This window comes from Crassostrea angulata, chromosome 9 (genome assembly GCF_025612915.1).
Source record: "Crassostrea angulata isolate pt1a10 chromosome 9, ASM2561291v2, whole genome shotgun sequence".
NCBI classification, from domain to species: Eukaryota; Metazoa; Mollusca; class Bivalvia; order Ostreida; family Ostreidae; genus Magallana; species Magallana angulata.
This window is the reverse complement of record NC_069119.1, coordinates 22578187-22597654: the sequence shown is the minus strand read 5'-3', so window position 1 is coordinate 22597654 and position 19468 is coordinate 22578187. Positions and strand designations below refer to the sequence as shown.

The 19468-nt window shown below is 34.0% G+C and overlaps 2 protein-coding genes across 3 annotated transcripts in view; one reads left to right on the top strand and one right to left on the bottom strand.

Annotated features, from left to right (window-relative positions):
- The window catches only part of LOC128163325 (carbonic anhydrase 3-like), a 30575-nt gene extending 11530 nt beyond the window's left edge, over window positions 1–19045 (bottom strand). The window contains exon 1 of the mRNA XM_052826893.1: window positions 18038–19045. Within this exon, the coding sequence (XP_052682853.1) occupies window positions 18038–19045 (1008 nt within the window). The remainder of the gene's footprint in view (window positions 1–18037) is intronic.
- Window positions 3196–10455, top strand: LOC128163326 (uncharacterized). 2 transcript variants are annotated; one of them, XM_052826895.1, is made up of 2 exons: window positions 3196–3660; window positions 8100–10455. In XM_052826895.1, the coding sequence occupies exon 2, from the start codon at window positions 8116–8118 to the stop codon at window positions 9700–9702; it is 1587 nt and encodes a 528-aa protein (XP_052682855.1). In that variant the 5' UTR covers window positions 3196–3660; window positions 8100–8115; the 3' UTR covers window positions 9703–10455. The 2 variants fall into 2 exon arrangements, with proteins under 2 accessions (XP_052682855.1, XP_052682856.1); XM_052826896.1 differs by lacking the exon at window positions 3196–3660 and adding an exon at window positions 6361–7867.
- Window positions 19046–19468: the final 423 nt, after the last annotated feature.

Here is a 19468-nt window from a genome sequence, read left to right as displayed (position 1 = left end):
ATATTTTCATAGCAAACCCCCACTTCCCCTTCCCGAAAACCCAAAGTTCTTTAATTCCTTTTACAAGAAAGATAACTCTTTAAAACTTATCACAAATGAAGAAAATAAGTGCCAGAAACCAATGTATTAAAATTATATAAAATAATAAAACACGAAGCAAATGATGTTAAAATCGTTGATTATATTCATTTATAGAGGGATCTCGTTTGAACATGTATATGAGTGTTTTAAGAAGTGGGATGGACAGATTCTCGGATCAACAAAAAGGGAACAGGTCACAGATAACTCTGAATGTCAGCCCATCACCAACCAAGACGATTCGGTTATAAGACACTAACAAAGTTGAATTTAATGTAACACCACTCTATACATTGCATGTTTTCTAATATATTGGGACACGTTTTTCTATATGTAAAGACAAGTTGATATTAATGGTCTTTCGGTTAAACATTTTTTAGTTCAGTTATGAGTTCTACTTTTTTCCTGGAAGACATATTTTTCTAGAAGGATTTAATATCTCTCTCTCTCTCTCTCTTCTCTCAAATTAGAAGTTAGGGAAGCAACGTCTCTCAACATATTCAAGAAAAACATTACTGAAAGTATTCCTCAACCTCCAAAATATTTTTCATTTGGTAAACGCACTATTAATATTTTACATACCAAGTTGAGACACAACTGTATTTTGAATTATGATCTGTATAGAAGAAACATTATTGAATCACCCAATTGTATTTGTGGTCAAAAGGAAGATGTTTATCACTTTTTCTTTGTATGCAAGAATTATGTAAATGCAAGAAACAATCTTTTTGAATTACTTTTTAATAGGCTTGATGAAACAATTTTAATTAACTCACATTTGCTTCTTTGGGGTAGTGACAATTTGTCTTACAATACAAACTGCTTTATTTTTTCAGCAGTTCAAAAGTTTATTAATGAGTCTGGAAGATTTAATAATTAAATTCCTTTTTGCTTTTGCTTTCTATACTGTACATTAACGTTATCTACTATATATTTGCAATTACTTTGTAAATGTATGTCTATGAATTTAATTATTATAAAGTCAATAACTATAAGTAACATGTAATATTACATGTACTATGACAATTGTATATATTGTATGTATTATCATTAGGAGAGGAACTTGTAAGTTGCAAGAACTTGTTTCCGATCCTTTTGTGTTATTTACACAATAAAATATGTTCAAATCAAATCTCTCTCTCTCTCTCTCTCTCTCTCTCTCTCTCTCTCTCTCTCTCTCTCTCTCTCTCTCTCTCTCTCTCTCTCTGTGCACAATAAATGTTTGATAAACTTCAGCCAAAATCTCATCATTAACAAATCAAATATTAATCAAAAGTTTAAGCACTCAAAGTTGACTAGAGAAATCTGTATATATTTTATTTGTATAGAGAGCACTAAAACGAACTTAATTCGATTCACCGGAGAAAGAAGAACTCTTTTGAAAGCACTCTTAGATCTACCGCAAAAGAAAAAAAAATCCACTATGGATTTGATATTGGAAAATTGAGAGCTGTCAAAAGAAATAATTAGTTTGTTTATTGAAGCGTCGGGTTGTAATTGAGGTTTGAGAGCTATACATTTGACAGCTCTATTTAAATAATCCGTTCTTAGCGCAAAAATTAACTACTAAATTTGGAGGAAAAAAACTTCAGAAAATCATTTAGATGTCAAGATTTGTATAAAAGTGGTTCTCATTAAGGGAAAGTTGTCAATATGTTTTGTTATGTTCTGTGACACAATATTTTTTTTCTTCCTTGCACATATTCTTCTACTAGCTGAAATCAATATATATCTAAATAATTATGAGAAAAACAGAGCAAAGCACTTTTTTAAAATCATTAACTTAAAAAGGACGTAAAACAACGATTATTGATTTTTTTAATATGAAAGCGTTTGAGAGAGAGAGAGAGAGAGAGAGAGAGAGATTTTAAACAGGTCATCTGTAAACCTCTGCATGCACATCGTGAAATAAGACATGCAAAAAGAACTCTAACTGTATGTCCATACATGTATTATCAATACTCATGCAGCTGTAAATCAACGTAAATGTATTCATTTGTTGACAAAAAGTATGCCCGATCCCTCTGATAATATCAAAGCGTTCCGCCTTTATGCACCCATTTACATGTAGATTTTTTTTTAGATCAAACACTTACATGTAAGAATGGTCATGCTATTATAGAACGACATACTTGGTACCTTTCGTAGTTACAGCTGATGTAGTCAGAACATACTCATTTCTAGCAGAATAATGCTATTTAAGGAAATAACCCAGAGACATATTTATATCGCATACCAGAAATCGGACCCGTTCTTTATACCGGTACAATTCGACCCCCCCCCCCCCCCCTCAGCAGGGGAGGACGTTATTAATTTCCTATTCAGAAACATGTCCACGCATCCAATATTTGCAATCGAATTATACCCCTATCGTGTTCTTCGCCAACTGGATGCACATTAGAAGCACACAGATAATATATATCCTCGGCATTTGAAAGAAAAATATTTAAAGACCAAATTTCAGCTCTTCATTCGTAATGATTAAATATCCGAAAGAATCGTGCATGCTCACGAATACCATAGTTACTACATGTTTTCAGTTTATTAAGTTTTCATTTCAAAAAACTACATGAAAAACAACATTTGAAATTTTAGGTACATTTGTAATTTATATGCAATGTTAATAAATTTTGATTTCACATGTGGATTTTTTGCTAGCACATGGATCACGTAGATCTCCTTTTTGATGGATATTTTCAGTTTGTTTGTTTGTTTGTTGATGTAAAGGTTTCTCCTTTTATGATGGATGTTATTCCAGTTATGTAACTCACAAAGTAAAGACATTTTTAAAAGTACAATGGAGGGAGGTAATAAACATGTTTACATGTACGCTGTTATGTCCTCGTGTTTTTCTCTTACATCCTTCAGTGGACAAGATCTTGACACCTGATATTTTATATTTAAAATTTCTTAATAGAAAGCTCTTTTTCTAACGGAGATTCATAAAGTCAAAAAATGGTCATGGCCAGCCAGCCCTATTAATGGAATAGATCTAGACACCTTCCGGTCCCGTGACCCCTCTAGTAGCCCTTCATTCCACCTGCCCGCAGGTCTACTTCTAAAAGAGATTTAAATTGTTTAAATTGACATAAATAGCTCACACACGACTAGCGCGGCTTCTCCAATAGTTTAAATATGTTTAAAACGCACATCAAATGAATTGTTTATAGAAAAAATTGACAGCTTGTATTTTACAATCAACAAGCATTTAAGACTGAAGGCCGCGTGTATTGAGTGGGAAATCGCGTTCAAAAAATAATTAGAAGTTAAAGCGATTAAATGGTAGTGAATTTGATCCACAATTTCTCTTAATTTTTTGGAGATAAATACCGAAAAAATTGGGTCATAATTAAAGGAACTTTTGCCAGGACTTATGCGGAGTTGCCAACATTTTCCGAGGACAACAACGCCACGGAGTGAATGGACAGCGAATTCAATACACAAGTCTATGAAAACAGAGCCGTCTTGAGGGGGAATGGAGGAGTTTTAATAATGGATAATTACCTACAACGTCAGTTTAAAGTGCCTCCTCGCTCCCCACTGCTATCCCAGTGCCTGCTATGAAAACACGTGCAGGAGAAGGTAGGTAGCTATATAGTCTATTATCTATACCATCAATTGTTTTATAATTATACATACAGTTTAGTTTATAGTCTTTGAATAATTTATTGTCCTCTTCTAATTTTAAATCTAAAGTTAAAATTAACACAGGACTAACAATTTCTCATAGAATGATTTTAAACTTCAAATTGAACATAAATAAAAGTCAACATTGTACTTGTATGTGTTGCTGGGGTATTTAGATTAAATTTAGTTAATATCTGCTTAATTTTGCTGAGATTGTTCTTCTTGACGAGAGACAAAAAGAGCATATTTTATATACATGTATAGCGCATGTTTACATATTTTGAATTATTTCTTGGAATATTTTTTCAAATGCATATATATAAAGATATACATGTACAATTCATATAAAGAATTGACTGATACACGTACATGGGTATTGTATGTATAATTAAATACACTATTCTATATATGACATTTTAAAAAAAACCAACCTTAAATAGAGCTTTAGTCATTATTAATTAATTCATTGCACGGACTATACTACATATACCCAAGAACCAAAGGATGGGAGGGGATGTATGTATACGCAACAGAAATCGACTTATGACACACGTAACCTGATTAGATCTGTTTTTCCTTGAAAAATCAAAGATAGGTAGAGATTCTGAAACTATGATACCTTTTTGGACTCGGTGATAATCTGTTGAAACATTAACCTATTTGGGCTTCCTGTACAATACACTGTATATATTCATATATCGCGATAGCTTCTTCTGGGAATAAAAGGGTTCATATCCAGTGTCGTTTAGTAGATTCTTGGAAGTTGATTGATTTAGATCGTCATTTTACAAGGTTTAGGACATCAGAGATACCAATAGCTATATAATTAGCATTCTTTCAAAGACATCTGAACACCGCAAGTCGCTAATTTTGCAATCATAAACAATAGGTAAGAACACGTTTGAAATCTATAGAAGTTTATCGTAGATTTTGCTATACAAATGAAGATCTTTTACAGGCTTATTGAATTCAGACGTAAAATATTGTGCAATCTGCCTCATATGTATATATATATAATGAGTTTAACATAAATCATAGATCACAGGTATTAAACTTTACAAACATGGCAAGTTTTAGCCGATGTTTAAGATAAATAACCTTTACATTCAATGTGGTATGGGGCATCTCCATATTGTGATGTACTTCCTACTGTAAAACCCATAAAAATTAACTATTGTAATCTTATAATATTTTCCATCCCAAAATTATCATGTGACAACGTTGAGCAATAGGTAAGAGCGTAAACTACGAATCTGTAAGTCATACGCTAGAAACCCGCTTGGACTTTCATTATTTTTACCACTCCAAATTTTGAAAGTATTTTGATAATAAATGTAATCCACGTTAATATCGACAGGGGTCTAATACTACCTTAAAATCAACCATGTGTAGTTATTGATTTATTTTCATTTTTTCCCCTGGGGTTTCAGATTTTTTACAAATTTACGCATAATTGTGGTTGATCAATCCGTCATTTGGCCAGACTTCCTCACATATACAATGTAGACCCTATCTTACAGTCTATATAAGTCATTCACGGATACACAATTATTACCCAATTAATAGTTACAGCTATTAGTCGGCATCAGCTCTAATCTCACGTTTGTCTGGGTTTTATCTTTATAACGTAATACATATTTTTCATTTGTATTTATGTCATTTTTGGTTAACACTCTCGCTACTAGATTTGTGAAGTTGTTAACTCATACCCCAAGTCCTGTTAGTAGCAGAAAGAAAAAAGATTAACAATGGGTAACTCTGATCTCTCAGAAATTAACATATCTTTAATTTTCTTTATTTTTTTTCTTTAATTCATTTTTTGAATCAAGATCTGTAACGTGTACTTGTTGACTTTTTGCGTCCGGCAAAATAAGACTTTCTCTGATAGAAAACCAATGAGAGAGCTTAAAGGAATTTACATTCAGTTGAATGATATCTAAAATTCTTAAATGATACCCAAGTAAAAAATTCAACTTGTTCAACACTTGCTCACAATCCATGTAGGCATATTGTCAAATTGGTAGCAAAAAGTGATCGCAAAGAAAATTAAACTATGCATATTTTTTTATCATTGACGAAGCGTTTTGCCTTCAAATTGCACACCATAAAAAGTCGCTGTTTTAAATCTCAACAAGTCAAACAATTGACACTTGCAATATCTATTGTTCGGCAAGGAGAAGGAAAATCGATTTAATTACACTTCATAGTTACCGGGAACTGAAGCAAAACTCTCACAGCCTTGAGTAGAAGGAACTAAACTACCAGAGAAACAAAAAGATTTATAATTTGTTCTGCGTTTGGTTAAAAGCCAAACATGCAAAAAAACTGAAGCACGTTACGTTTTGTGAGTTTCTCATAAAATAAAGAAAGCAAATATATAAATGTGACGAAGTTTTTTTCTTTTACTTAAGACGAATATGATAGGTACCTAAATGGGCTGTGTCATCTTTCCAAAACTTGATTCAAAACTGAAAATGTAACTTTCTTTGGAATGGGTCTTTCTGTGATAAAAAAAATAAGAGTCTCTTCCAGATCGTATTCTGTTTTGAGAAAACTTTTAAAAGCTGGATACAAGATTAGTTAATGGTCCGAGTCCCGTTACAGACGGGGTAGTGTGCTTTTAACTATCATGGTCCACAAAATTCGAAGGTGAAAAAACATCTTACAGATTTACATTTAAATGCCGATAATTTTACAGCCTTGTTTATAACCGCCGGGGGAAAAACGAAAATTCTTTTGAGCAGGGTGATTGAATCTGTAAGATAAAGCATCGATTTAAAGGGACATTCCTCTTTTTCCGACCAAATATACATAGTTTTGTTGCAAGGAAGTCTTCAATTTGTACAGATAAAAATTGATTAACGGCGTAAAGCTTATTGGCTAACAATGAAGAAATAGAATTACACAACACCACTTTCTTGATCGACACCTGGATATAAATGTTTGTACTAAAATCAGAAAGGACCCCTTTCAGTAAACTTTTGATAAAACTTGAGCAAAAAAGTCAAATGCCTTGCACATGGAAAAACAATTATCCCAGTCATTTGTCCCCATTGTCCCAGTTATCTTTAAATTAAAAAAAAAAAAGAAATCTAACGTATTGATGAAAATATTGCCTTTGTATTCCCATCCTTTGCTTCGTCTTACGGACAAATGTGAAATCTTATCAGTAGTTGGAACTTCTGGTGGCCCTTAAATGTCCAAACCCTTTGATGATTAGAAGAAACCCGTCATGATTTAAAAATTCATCGACCTACACACTTTATTCTCTCCAAACATTCATTTATGAAGTCTTGTTTAAAATCCACAAATTACAACAATGGCCGTTTCTATTTGTTTAAGTTTTACCGTGTTTTCAATTATATCAGCTTTTAAACAGAGAGAGAATACCCTTTTAATAAGACAGCTATGAATTGGGCGGTAAGGCCGCCTAGAGGTGTTTAGTACGTAAATAAATAAAACAAAAAGAGGCCACCGCTTCTGTTTCAGTCAGAACTGTTTGGCAAAGAGGACATACCGCGAGCTCTCTGCCAGAAAATCTACCCATACAGGTGTGTCTCCGCCGTCTTCATAAATTTACCTGTATATGAATCTAATAAAATCGTCATTGCGTTTCAACTCATGAAGTGAATATATAAAAAAAGAGCTCGACATCGTCTTGTTCTTTTGATGTATGCTACATCCCTACCGCTCCCAGGTGATTATAACGGAACTCTTTAATAATCGAAGGTAAAATCAATCTAAAGGTCTATCACAGACGGCTCAGTGTATCAATGGAAGCAGTGAAAACGCTGACGGCGGGTGTTCGCCCATAACACCGCGGCCGCATGGCTGTGAAAAGAAAGGATTAATAGTAAAATCGATAATCCGAGGCTCGAGACCTAATAATCAGTTTTGTCAGTGGATTATCCAGGGTTTTAATGAGATTCATTCGCGTGTGTGTCTTCAGAAAAGACTAGGGTATTATGTTCACTGTTACAGTGTGAAAACTCTGATCTATAGAGAAGTTGAGATCTCTACCCCGTCATGTCCTGGGCTTGTATGTGTGAAGAAGACTCTACAGTCTATTCCTTAGATAGGAATTATTTACCAAATACATTTATCAAACGGATAAACTTTTGTTGACATAACAGGTTACCTTTTTTAAAAATTACTTGTAAAGGTAAGTCGTCATATTAAATCTTGCATCAATATAATTATGTGACTGGACCTAAATGGTCCGCATGTAAGGAAACCATGCTAAAGTGCCATCATATTGTTTTCATCTGAAATCAATATGTTCAATTTGTAGTTTACCATCCCAGGTTGTATTGGATTGTTTTAATTGCCACGTTGCGTGTGTAGAAGCTTTAGACAATGTTAACCCTCTATTTAACCATTTTATTCTGTTACAGAGGGATCTCGTGGACAATGACCACAACGATCATGACATCTCGAATCACCGCCTCCCTAACGGTGCCTCCAGGGGACGCACGCTCCTCCAGGGCCTACAAGAGAAACCAGGTCGTGTATCCACAATGGATGCGGACTTTGGAGGAGAAGTACAAGCGGCTTCACATGAAGATACGGAAGTCGACGTCATCAATGACTTATATGTATAACTCAAGTCTGGGACGGAATATAACGGAACAGAAGACGACGCGTGCGTCGGGTGTCAGCAGCAGAAACGAGGCTCCGAACAAATCATTAACTTACTCTAATCAAAGTGCTCTAAAGCAGAACCCATCAACCAATCCTAGGCCCACTCCGTGTTCTTCCGCGACGAAAATTAGGATCGCTGCCACGGAAATTTCGGACGGCCCTGAAATTGCTAGGGACGTTTTTGATAAGGAAATGGTGAACCCGTGTTCGTGCTCTTGTGAAAAGGATTTGGAGACCAGGTCTCTAGATTCAAACGGCAATTTTAATAACTCATGTGTTCATGAATGTAATTGTAAAAGCGGGAGCGATCCAATAGAACCGTCTCATACTTTATTGGAACCATGTGATGACAATATGAACAATGTGAATGGAGTATACCTTGAAAAGGTTGGATTGAAAACCAAATGTAAAAAGGTCAATATAGCACCGGTTGAGCAGGTGGAAAATCAAACATCGATCGAAGTTGACGATTGTGACGGCCTTATCAGTGGCAAAACTAGCAGTCCTTTCATTACTCAAATTGGTCCTCGAAAATTTGCTCCTCGAACCAAGACCTCTGTTAGCAGAAGAAGCACCGTCACCCAAAAGACATCCAAATCCTGTCCTCCGGCGATGGAGCTTGATGTCACAACTCCTGGCCATGTTAACCAAAAAGCAGTTCCAACCTTGCGGGCAAAAAGTGCGTATACTGGTAAACCAAAAACGTTTCGATCCTCCAAAGTGTTTTCGAGAATGTCGCAAGAGGCTCAACACGCCATGAGTGAGACGATGAGAGAACGCCAGGGTCTCAATACGCCAAACAATGACGTCAAAACTCAACAATGGATCGAAAAGAATTTTTGTAACCAGGTGGACGTGAATAAAACCAACGCTCAAGATAACTCATATGTAAAGCAAAGTGGTTCAGGTGTCGAAAGACAACGCAATAACTTGTGTTTGGATGAGGACGTCTACGATACGAATTTTAATTTGAATGACTCACTTCCGGACGATTCCGGCTCAGACTCCGATATGTCGGTCACCACTAGACGGCGCCCCATCACTGCCGCAACCAATAAAACGCGACTTCCGTCCATCCCATCGGATTCAACAGTAGGGGAAGTTTGTACATTGGGTCAACTCAAACACTTAAACTTAAGACTACCGGGCATTGGGCGATACGAAATTGCGACGTTGAGAGAAAAAACTTTTGAAATAACACCACCCGGATTTGACATTAGGTATAATGATATCGCAGTATTCGAAGAAGGAGAACGCGAAAATGAACTTCCGTCAGAAGATATTCGCGAAAGAGCGGTACAAAAGTGTCAGGATTGGTTAGCAAGATACAGTCCTCAAAAAGAAATGACGTCATGAATTTATCTTTTATCATGCAAGTGAAAATGCGTTGTGTTAAATTCGTCAATCTTTTTCTGGCATCAAATTAGTATATACGCCTTCAGTACATTATAATAGATATTTGTTTTAAACAAAACATATCCTCGAAGTTTTCAATGGCTACCCTGTATGAGTCCGCCCAATGGTCTGTTTACATGGTTCTGTGTGTACAGGGTATATATTCCGTCCATTATTTATTAACATAGAATATTTATACACTTAACACAGTATTGATATGTCTGGGTTATTTACAGCTGGTATTTATTTCTACATTATATTTTTTTTTACCTTGAAATGTATAACATTTGTTTTAAGACTTAGTTTATTGACAACATTTTATCTTGGGCTTCGACTTAAAGGTCAATATTAATAGGAAAATTTGTCATTATGGAATTTAATATATAAATCGCTCTATATGTGCTCAACAAGATATTTATTTTCATGATCCATTTTATTTGAATATACAATCTTTAATATAACAATGGTGGTAAATTGTTTGCATTTAGTTTTTTTAGTTGTATTTATTGTCATATTAATTCATTTTTGTGAGTTTCCACTGCAATATTTGTATGTTTGTATGTCATCAATCATAGCATTACTATGATGCAAATATGTAAGTATTAATTTATTTATGTTTTGTATTCTTTAAGTTGGAATTTGTTAAAGTTCTCGTTATATATAGCAGCTTAGTCATACGATGGCTAACACAGTGAATTAAACACTTTAAACTAGCCTTTGTTTTACTGTATGATTCATTCTGGCAGAAAAAAATGCCAAACCGGGAAATTCCGAAATTTCGAGAGCTTTGTTGGTTCAATTTTAGGTCAACTGTTGAGGACCGCGTTATTACATTATGAACAGAAAAACAAGTGTAATATGTAAGATTTCAAAACAGAAATTTTTTTTTAACTAAATCTAAAATTTTACAAAAAGCATCAATTTGGTTTAATACAGTTTCCTACCATCTTACTAACTGCAGAGAAAAAAGAAAGAAAAAACACTTTAAACTTTACACGACATTTAATTCAATCAAGTAAAATTATACTTTTGTTTTGTGTTATTATTATCATGCTTCAATAATCTTATTCGAGATTAATTTGTTTTCATTTTCCTAAGAGCTTAACTTATATACATATGCGTTTGAATGTATAACTATGTTAATCTGATATTATTTTACGATTAAATGTAGACAACCTGTCCAGAAAGTGTTTCCGATCCACTCGCTTCTAATCAAAGATTCAAAGTTGTCTTCAACCTCTTTTGTCTAAGTTATTAACGTATAGGCGTAATCATACATTTTCTCGATCATATAACTTGCAACAACAACTTGCACAAAGCAGTGCAACATTTTTAGCTGGAATTTGTTCAAAACAAAAAAGAATTTTAATCTACCCAAAAAAGATTAGTGCCAGTGGTGGTATAGAGGCTTCCCCGCCTCTCCTTGTAATCTCGACTTGGCACTGTTTATCGTCACTTAATCCAGATTCCACTTACATTCTAATTTTGACCTCTCTAAATCTTACTAAGCTCTTTAAAATCAACATGGATCGTCGGGCTTTTTGTGTAATGATATCTCTCTCTCTCTCTCTCTCTATTTGATAGGATGAAGTGGTATACATATGGAAATGAAACGCATCCGGTTTTTTCTTGTGCGGGAAAAAAAGACAAATAATAAATAAAAGCCAAAATATATGGCATATAATGAACGCATCAATTTTTTTCTGACAGCTATTATGTAACATTCATATCGATCTGCCTTAAAATATTACATATTCAATTTAATAAATATGCATAGCATGAAAAAAAAACATTTACAATTAATTACTGTTTACTTCCAGTTAAATTTATTTGCTAAATATGGAAATTCGTTTGAATATGTGATATTATTTATTTAAAAGTTGACCGTGTGAAAATATATATAGACTTAAATATCTAAAGAATATCTTTTGTACATGTATTCTTTAATTTGATAGAATATTTATTTTGATGAAAAAAAAATAAGTTCCAACACATTAAATTTCTCTACAAAGCCTTTTGAATTAACAATTTAAAATTCTGGCTAGTAATTATATAGGATACAGAAGATCTCTGTATTATTTCTAAACCAACAATTTTTAAAATATATTTCTAATAGACAACCCTCAGAATGTTTTTTTTTCAATAAAATTCTCACAAAAATACCCCATTATATTCCTTATTCTCATGAGGAGAATGACAATCTTAGTCACCCAGCCCCCGTGAATATTTTGTTTTTCGGACAAAATGTCTCTATCGTTTTTGGCTACAGACCTCCTTTAGTTTGTCAAAGCTTCTCATATAAAGATATTATACGTATTTCTAAAACATAAATGTAAACACGTTATAATGCACCATACAAAAGGACAGAGGCACTTCCAATGCTTTTTGTAAACAGAAACACCGGCCCACTTCAACTCTGAAAAAAAAACCTTGAAATTGGCGGAGTTATTTAAAGACAAGTAAAATATTTATTTTGTATTTCATGAACAGGTCTTTGGAAATTCTTAAAGGCAAATACCTGTCGGTTTTCTATCGGTCCTAATTGGGAACATGCGTCTAATATTTAAACTTGTTGATTTTCGTCTGTGTTATAAGAAGTGCTAATTATTTAAGAATCGTTTAAGTCCTCACTTTTTCGGACGAAAGTCAGTCCCATTCATAATAGAAATACTACAGTGAGGCGCAAGCCAGCAAGTCTGCCCTTCTTGGTTTGCTGGATTTTGAAAGAGGCGTTGCTTCTTTAAGGGGTTGGGGAGTGGAGGGAGGGGAGGGGGTAATTTTAGATGACTTGTCATTATTCATGTAAGCACGCGCAAAGAAAGTGACTTCTTTATGTTCTAGCCTTCCCGATTGCACACGAAGGTCAGTTAGATTCATTGACACAATAGGGAAGCACGGGGGGGGGGGGGGGGGGGTGTCAGTAATCTGTACATTTGTATTTACTTTGGGTTTTTTTATCTTTTTATAGATGACATGTCATTTGGGGAGATGTCTTTTTGCCATAACCTCTTTGTTCTCTTATTGAATATTCATGTACAATGTTTACGCGTATTCATTTTCTGTCGTGAACCAAGACAGAGTCATATGTTTTTTTTACGTAAGGAGGCCAAAATGCTAAATAACGAATTGTCCCGGTAGATTTGTGTTAAATTTCAAATTTCAGTGTACGAATTTTATTTTTGTTTTAAAGATTAAGTTTAATTTTGTTTTTCTCAAGTTTAACAAAAAGTGTTAAGGAGACTGGATGGTCAACAAGTTAACCATTAGATCTGCCTAAAATTTTCAAATATGATTTATTTAGCTATAAACTATTATTAAGTAAAGATAAAACATATATTTCATGTTCTGAATGTGGGTACGTTCCTACTTTTTATATAGAGCTCATCTTGTAGAGGAGATCAATACAGTCTAAACATGGCGACGACAATCGAGCACTCTCAAAAGGGCGGCTATATTTAGACCATATTAATCTCTTTTTGACAAGAGTTCTGTTTAAACATATATGAAAACATTAAAATTTTTAATCTAATAAAAGTATTTTTTTCTACACGAAATAATAGTTAATGGTAAAAAAAGCATAATACTTAATTAAAATTTTCATCAAATTGATGAGTGACTTGTGACCAGCCTCCTTAATGTCTGTAAAAAAAACTTTGTATTTTTCTCCATTTGTGTCGTAAACTTTCCTAACTGCTGGTCAATACATTTTGATACAAAAGATGTTTTATTGGTGAGAATGGTGTTTTTCAATACAGCTGCTCTCCTCAGATACTTCTAAACGTTTCAGTATAAATACGTAAGCAGAAAAATTGAATTTCAGAAGTAATTGCTCAATGAAAGAAAAAAACACCTTCTTGACTACAAAGTACATAATATCAGTTTCAAAATGTTAAAAAAATGCAGTTGTTTAAATCTGCGGTATTGAATATGCAGGTTCATGCAAACCCTTTGTTTTAAACGCAAACAACTGTGATTGTATGCACCTAGCAGGTGCTTGCCGACCCGTGGAGACCCGCTAGTTTATGTGTTGCTGTTGTGTCGCAGGATAAGTTCATATTTCACATGTCGTCACCCGGAAAATTGGGGGCATCCATTGTTCTTACACGCGTCATCGACAACGCCATTGTTAGCAATTAGCGATTCTGCAGTTATACCGATCCCGAAGATAAAATAACGCAGGTATCTGATCGAACAAGGGTATTATTTACGACGTCTGAAAGTTGAAGACCATGCATACAATGAAGGTTCTTTTCATGTTTGAAGTTACTATATCGACGTTGATATAATTATCCATAAAGCAAAGTTTTATGAATATTCAATGATATTATGTATAACATATTTATAAGCATTAAATGTGATGTTTTCCATAATGTACATCATTTATTGCTCATAATATGACAATGACTGTCGACTCTCCTGATTGACAATGGTTTTTTAACGCATTGGATTTCGATATGTAAAGTCACTTTCTTAATCACAGCAAGGTCATTTAAAGGCAAACGAAGTCGTTTTTCTCGTTATCAGACGTTGTCGATTACAAAACATCGTTATCGAATTAACGACGACGTCAAGAATATAAATGACTCTCCATTATCAACAAACGGTTACTGGGGAAATCGACCGGAAGTACTGTAGATTGTAATAATGCAGGGCGGGGTACCAGCTTAGTCACCACTATTAATGAATACACAGTAACTGGGGACTTTTTTAAAAGGTTTATTGTTTAAACGTTTCATTCATCGAGCTTTTACAATAAACTCATGTCAAATGTAAAATCCCTTCCATTTTGTTTTCTTTTGAGGTTATCTTTAATCTAAAAACTGAGACCCAACCCCAGGTTTTAATCTCTCAGTATGTACAACCAACATAGTTTATTCCACAAATTTTGACCCTGTCCTTGAGCCATGAGTTAGCGTTTTTACATGCCGAAATCTATTCTTTAAAAACAATTTTATGATGAAAGCGTCAATGATCAATTTAGTTTATGTTTACGACATTCTGGAAATCAACATGTAAACGAAATCATAGCAAGCCTACATGATGGTTTTTTTTAATTAGATCTTTCTTGAAAGCAGTTTGGGTTAATATAACAGCTGTAAGTGATGACTACTGATTTTGTAAAGCTATTTTGTCACATACAGATATCATAATAAACCATTTAGTAATGACATCAAGATGATTACATGTTCATGTTAAATGTTAGAATAAGTGGAACTTGATACTGGAGTAACTATAGGGAAAATGGAAAAGACATTCATATTTCATTATGGACGCTTTACCGTTAGCGCAGTTTGATCGCAGCAGAATCCTACATATTTTATGAACAAGACTGGTATGCTTCAGAAATGGACCTCTATCACGAGCTCGCGCCTTTGATCGTTTGTTTCACTCTTACTCAATGACATCGGGATCGATATTCTGGCTTTAAAAATTAATTCTGATGAACTTGGAGGATGATCGACATCGTCTAAAACGGCTCACTTTATTTGAACTTAATAGAAAAATCGCATGTTGAGTTTCCATCCTATCAATTTCTAGAAATAGATGTATGGTAAAGGATATATGGAATGAATAATGCAGTGTTACTGAACGAATAGAACCAGCATTTCTGTGTACAATAGTCAGTGATAAATCTTGATAACGTAAACTTTGGAAAGTATCGATTTCGTGAAAGTGAAATTATTACAATGAAAACCATACAAAGGACATTGTTAATTCCACGATTTACAATGTTGTTTATTTAAAAAACGGACGAATACTTTAAAACCAACAACACACTAAGTCTTGTGAAAATAATACTAATTTTTTTTTAAATTAATAGTTATGTACTTTGTTGTTGATGCGTTTTGAATTTTACATGAGACTAACGTATATGCAATATGATGCTGTCAAAATTTTTAAAAAGTTAAAGATGTTTTTCTTTTTCGTTGGTAATGATATTTGGAATGATTTGTTTTTTTGGTGGGTTTTTTTTTTACATTTTCCCTTTAAATGAGTGTATGCATACAAGATTTTCGCCAGTTCATATTGCTTGTTGATGATACTTTACTAGTTTTCAAATGCAATATGAAGTAATAGATAAGATTTCTTAAGTGATTTTTTTATGTTTAAGCATATGCTTTATGCTTATGTTAGGTAGGTAATTATTTTGTCGTAAAAAGGTGAGTGAAACCCGAATGGAAGCAGTTTTAATCTAAAAAGATTTGAAGTTTTATGAATTCGATATCTTAACTTCAGTCGAAAAAGATCAAAAGTCGTTTTTTGTTTTCTCTCTCTAAAAATCTCAAACAATCGTTTTATCTTAGAGTGTTCCATTAGAAATGAAATTCGTTGGTCTACTTTAATAAAAGTCTCTAAGTATCAAAACTAGCCGATCTTATTCAATTATCTCTTAAGTAATGCCTAATATCTCACAATCTCATTGCATCCTTTCTCGTACACTTGGAAAGATCAATGCATTGAGTGAGTCCTTATTTATCTACTCGAGAAACGCACGATCTCGCCCTCCAAAATTAAAAGAGTTTCACAACAAAAGAACTTCATTTTCCCTTTCCTGCAACTCATAAACTACGATTTGCAGTGACGTCATGTTGAAAACAAATTTTGGACGTCCATTCATTTATGATATAGTATTATGAATTGTCTACGTTGAATGGCTTTTCATCAGCTTTTCTGCTTAGTAAGAATAATACAATAGCTGCTTAAAATTCAGGATGTCAGATCGTATTCAAAGGATACTCAATCAATGCATTGATAAAAGTGGTCTGTCATTACGTGACCTCTGATACGACAAAGTAATGAGTAATCTATGTGAATATAGATGAATAAGCCTCTATGATAATCTATATTCCTATTGCCTTCCATTCATTCAATTTGGTCCTGTTATAAGACGTGTAATTGTAGAGGAACTGTCAATGCGTTATGATTATAAAAATAAATGGTTATTATTAGAAGCGAATTCTGAACAAGAACATTAACATACAGCATAACAAAGTGATTCATAAATGTACGAGATGGGCTAGTTGATATGTTTTACAAAAGGAGCAGGAGCAACGTGCTATGAAAATGAATTAAAAAATGCAAGTCGCACTCCATTTAATATGCACTCGAATTACACTTTGTCACGTAATACTGAACAGTGCATTGATATCGCAATACACATACATGAAGCACTGATAGATAGCCTAAAACTGTTGTTAAGGGGAGGGAGGGGGGTCTACTTCCTGGGAAGGGGGGGGGGGCGGGGCACTCGAATTATGGTGAATAATAATTAGTCATAATTCGTCAAAGATATTATGGAAAATTTGAAACCAATTATCCATTTTTATAATGAAAATGGGGGGTACAGTTATAATGGCCCTCTTAGTTTCATGGCATTGTTGTCTGGTTGACAGGTTGAAGGACAACAATTTTTAAAAACAGGTTTATTTTCCTAAACTTAACTAGTTTAGTTTTAATTAGCGCCAATATAAACTACAATAAGTTGCCATAACTGAATATGAATTGAGGTACAGTGTCATCATTGTTTACTGGTTTTAAGTACATTCAAAAACTACTTTCAAAATCATTGCAATCCTATCAACTAAAAGCACATTTTCAGACACGGGTAAACATGAGTTAAGGGTTTGTGTAGAGTATCATTTTTTGCTTATAATAAATGAGTTAAAGGTTTTTGCAGAGGTATCAGTTTTTGGTGATTTGGTGACTACGCCGAATTTTTATGTCCCTTTTTGTGTCAGTGTGTCAATGGCGGCCTTCATACTCCCGCAGTAAATCATAAAAAAATCCATAAGGTCGCATATTCACGTATTAGATGATGATGTTCTAACCGTAAAACAGTCGGTGTTGACGGGGCCCTCGCGCTAAGGACGATACGGAATTAGAAAAGAGGGTTACATTTGTATGGAACATATGTTTCCGATTTCCTTTTTTAACCAATGTTTTATCTTATAATGTTTTTCAAGATTATTTTAGATAATTCTTCCTCTTAAATTTAATATGATGAAATGTTTTATTTAAAATTGAGGTAAAAGACACTAATCACTAATGAGAAGAATGTTTTAAGGTAATCAAAACCTCAAGATTAATTTTGATAATAGATAAACATTTTGATAATAGATAAACATTTTAAAAGAATTTCTAACATTGCAACAAGACTGCGAAAATGAATATTAATGAAATAGTAGCACCTGTACCCTGTACTTTTAAAAGAAAAGCATTCATACATGTCTCATGCATTTAATCTTACTTGAATATAAAATAATAAAATCATATAATTATCTATATATTAACTTACGTCGTTTATTGAACATCCGGGTCCTATCAGATTCAGTACATTTTGATAGGAGGGCTTTATAGACGTCAGTAACTGGGCCTCTGTCATCTTCTGTCTATGAGTGGACTTTGAGACCGGGGTCACTCTTCTCTGACTGTTGGTACTTGGTCGTCTTCGTACTAACGGTAAAAAAGTCTTAAATCGGGGATTATATGATGTTCTGGCTCGAGTTGACACCAACGGGGTTTTCTTCTTACTGTTTGCAAATGATTGTCTTTTCAAAATTGATTCAGATATCTTCCTGTTTGTAATACTTCCTTTAAGTTTCGAAGCTTGAAATTTATTTGAAACAAATTTTACCGATTTCCCAGTCATTCCTAGTTGTAGTATTTTGGATATCCTGCCCATCTTCATACCGGGTAATAACCTTCGGAAATTATTAGATGTCATTTCATTCTTTCTTGCTGCTTTCTTTTTACTTGAGTTCGATAAGTATTTACCCCTTTTGGTAATAGCAGGTGATATTTTCTGTTTAAGGTTAAGTTGCACAACTGAGCCTAACGGTACACGCTTTCTTCCACGGCGTGGGAAAGATATTTTTTGGTTCTGTAGAGTATGAAAAATATTTGGCGTTTTGTTTTTTGATTTTCCACGTTTTCTTTTCAAAGAATTCGTTTTCTTATTGTTAGCATGAAGTCTCATTATTTTATTCAGAACACTTCTGGAAGGTGTCTGCTGGAACAAGGTTTTTTTCACTGGATGCTTTGATGTCATAACTATCTTTTCGTTTATCAATTTATTACTTTTAATAACAGTTTTATCGCTTAATTTATGAGCTCGTAAAGATACCATATTTGAAAATCCCGCCGATGACGTCATGCTGTCCTGGCGATGATGCCGAATCAATACAGCAGATTTCTTTAATGCTAAAACGTTCTTTTTATGTTTAGCTGCATAAGCATTAACGTCGTTTTGGAGGTAGCCGGAGACCAGAAACACAGCCAGAAGATAGATCACGTGGAACTGCATTACGATTATTTACAGTAGACGCTCATATACAAAAACTGCAGTAAAGTATACTTTTGAATACCTGTAGAAAAAATCGGAATTTCTGCACCTTTTAACTTGCAAATTTCATTCACAAACTTTCGTCAGAATATTAATTCCAAAAAACACTGACAGCTCAAAACCTGAAAAAAGTCGTGTGTTTCAGATCAAGGCACCGAAAAAAGAACAAAAACTTTCATGCGTTTTTCTTTCTATTAACAGGTGCTTGTCCCCTCCGTTTTCTCTTTCTCCCAGCCTAGCTGGCCCAGATGTCTTCTGGCTGACCACGGGCCTGGCTCCCCTTACCCCCACTCTCGTCCAACTGTCTGACTAGTACTAAAGTACATAATAAGACCAGATGTCAGTTCTTTATAGTGAGTTGGGAAACTCTATTTTAGGACACAG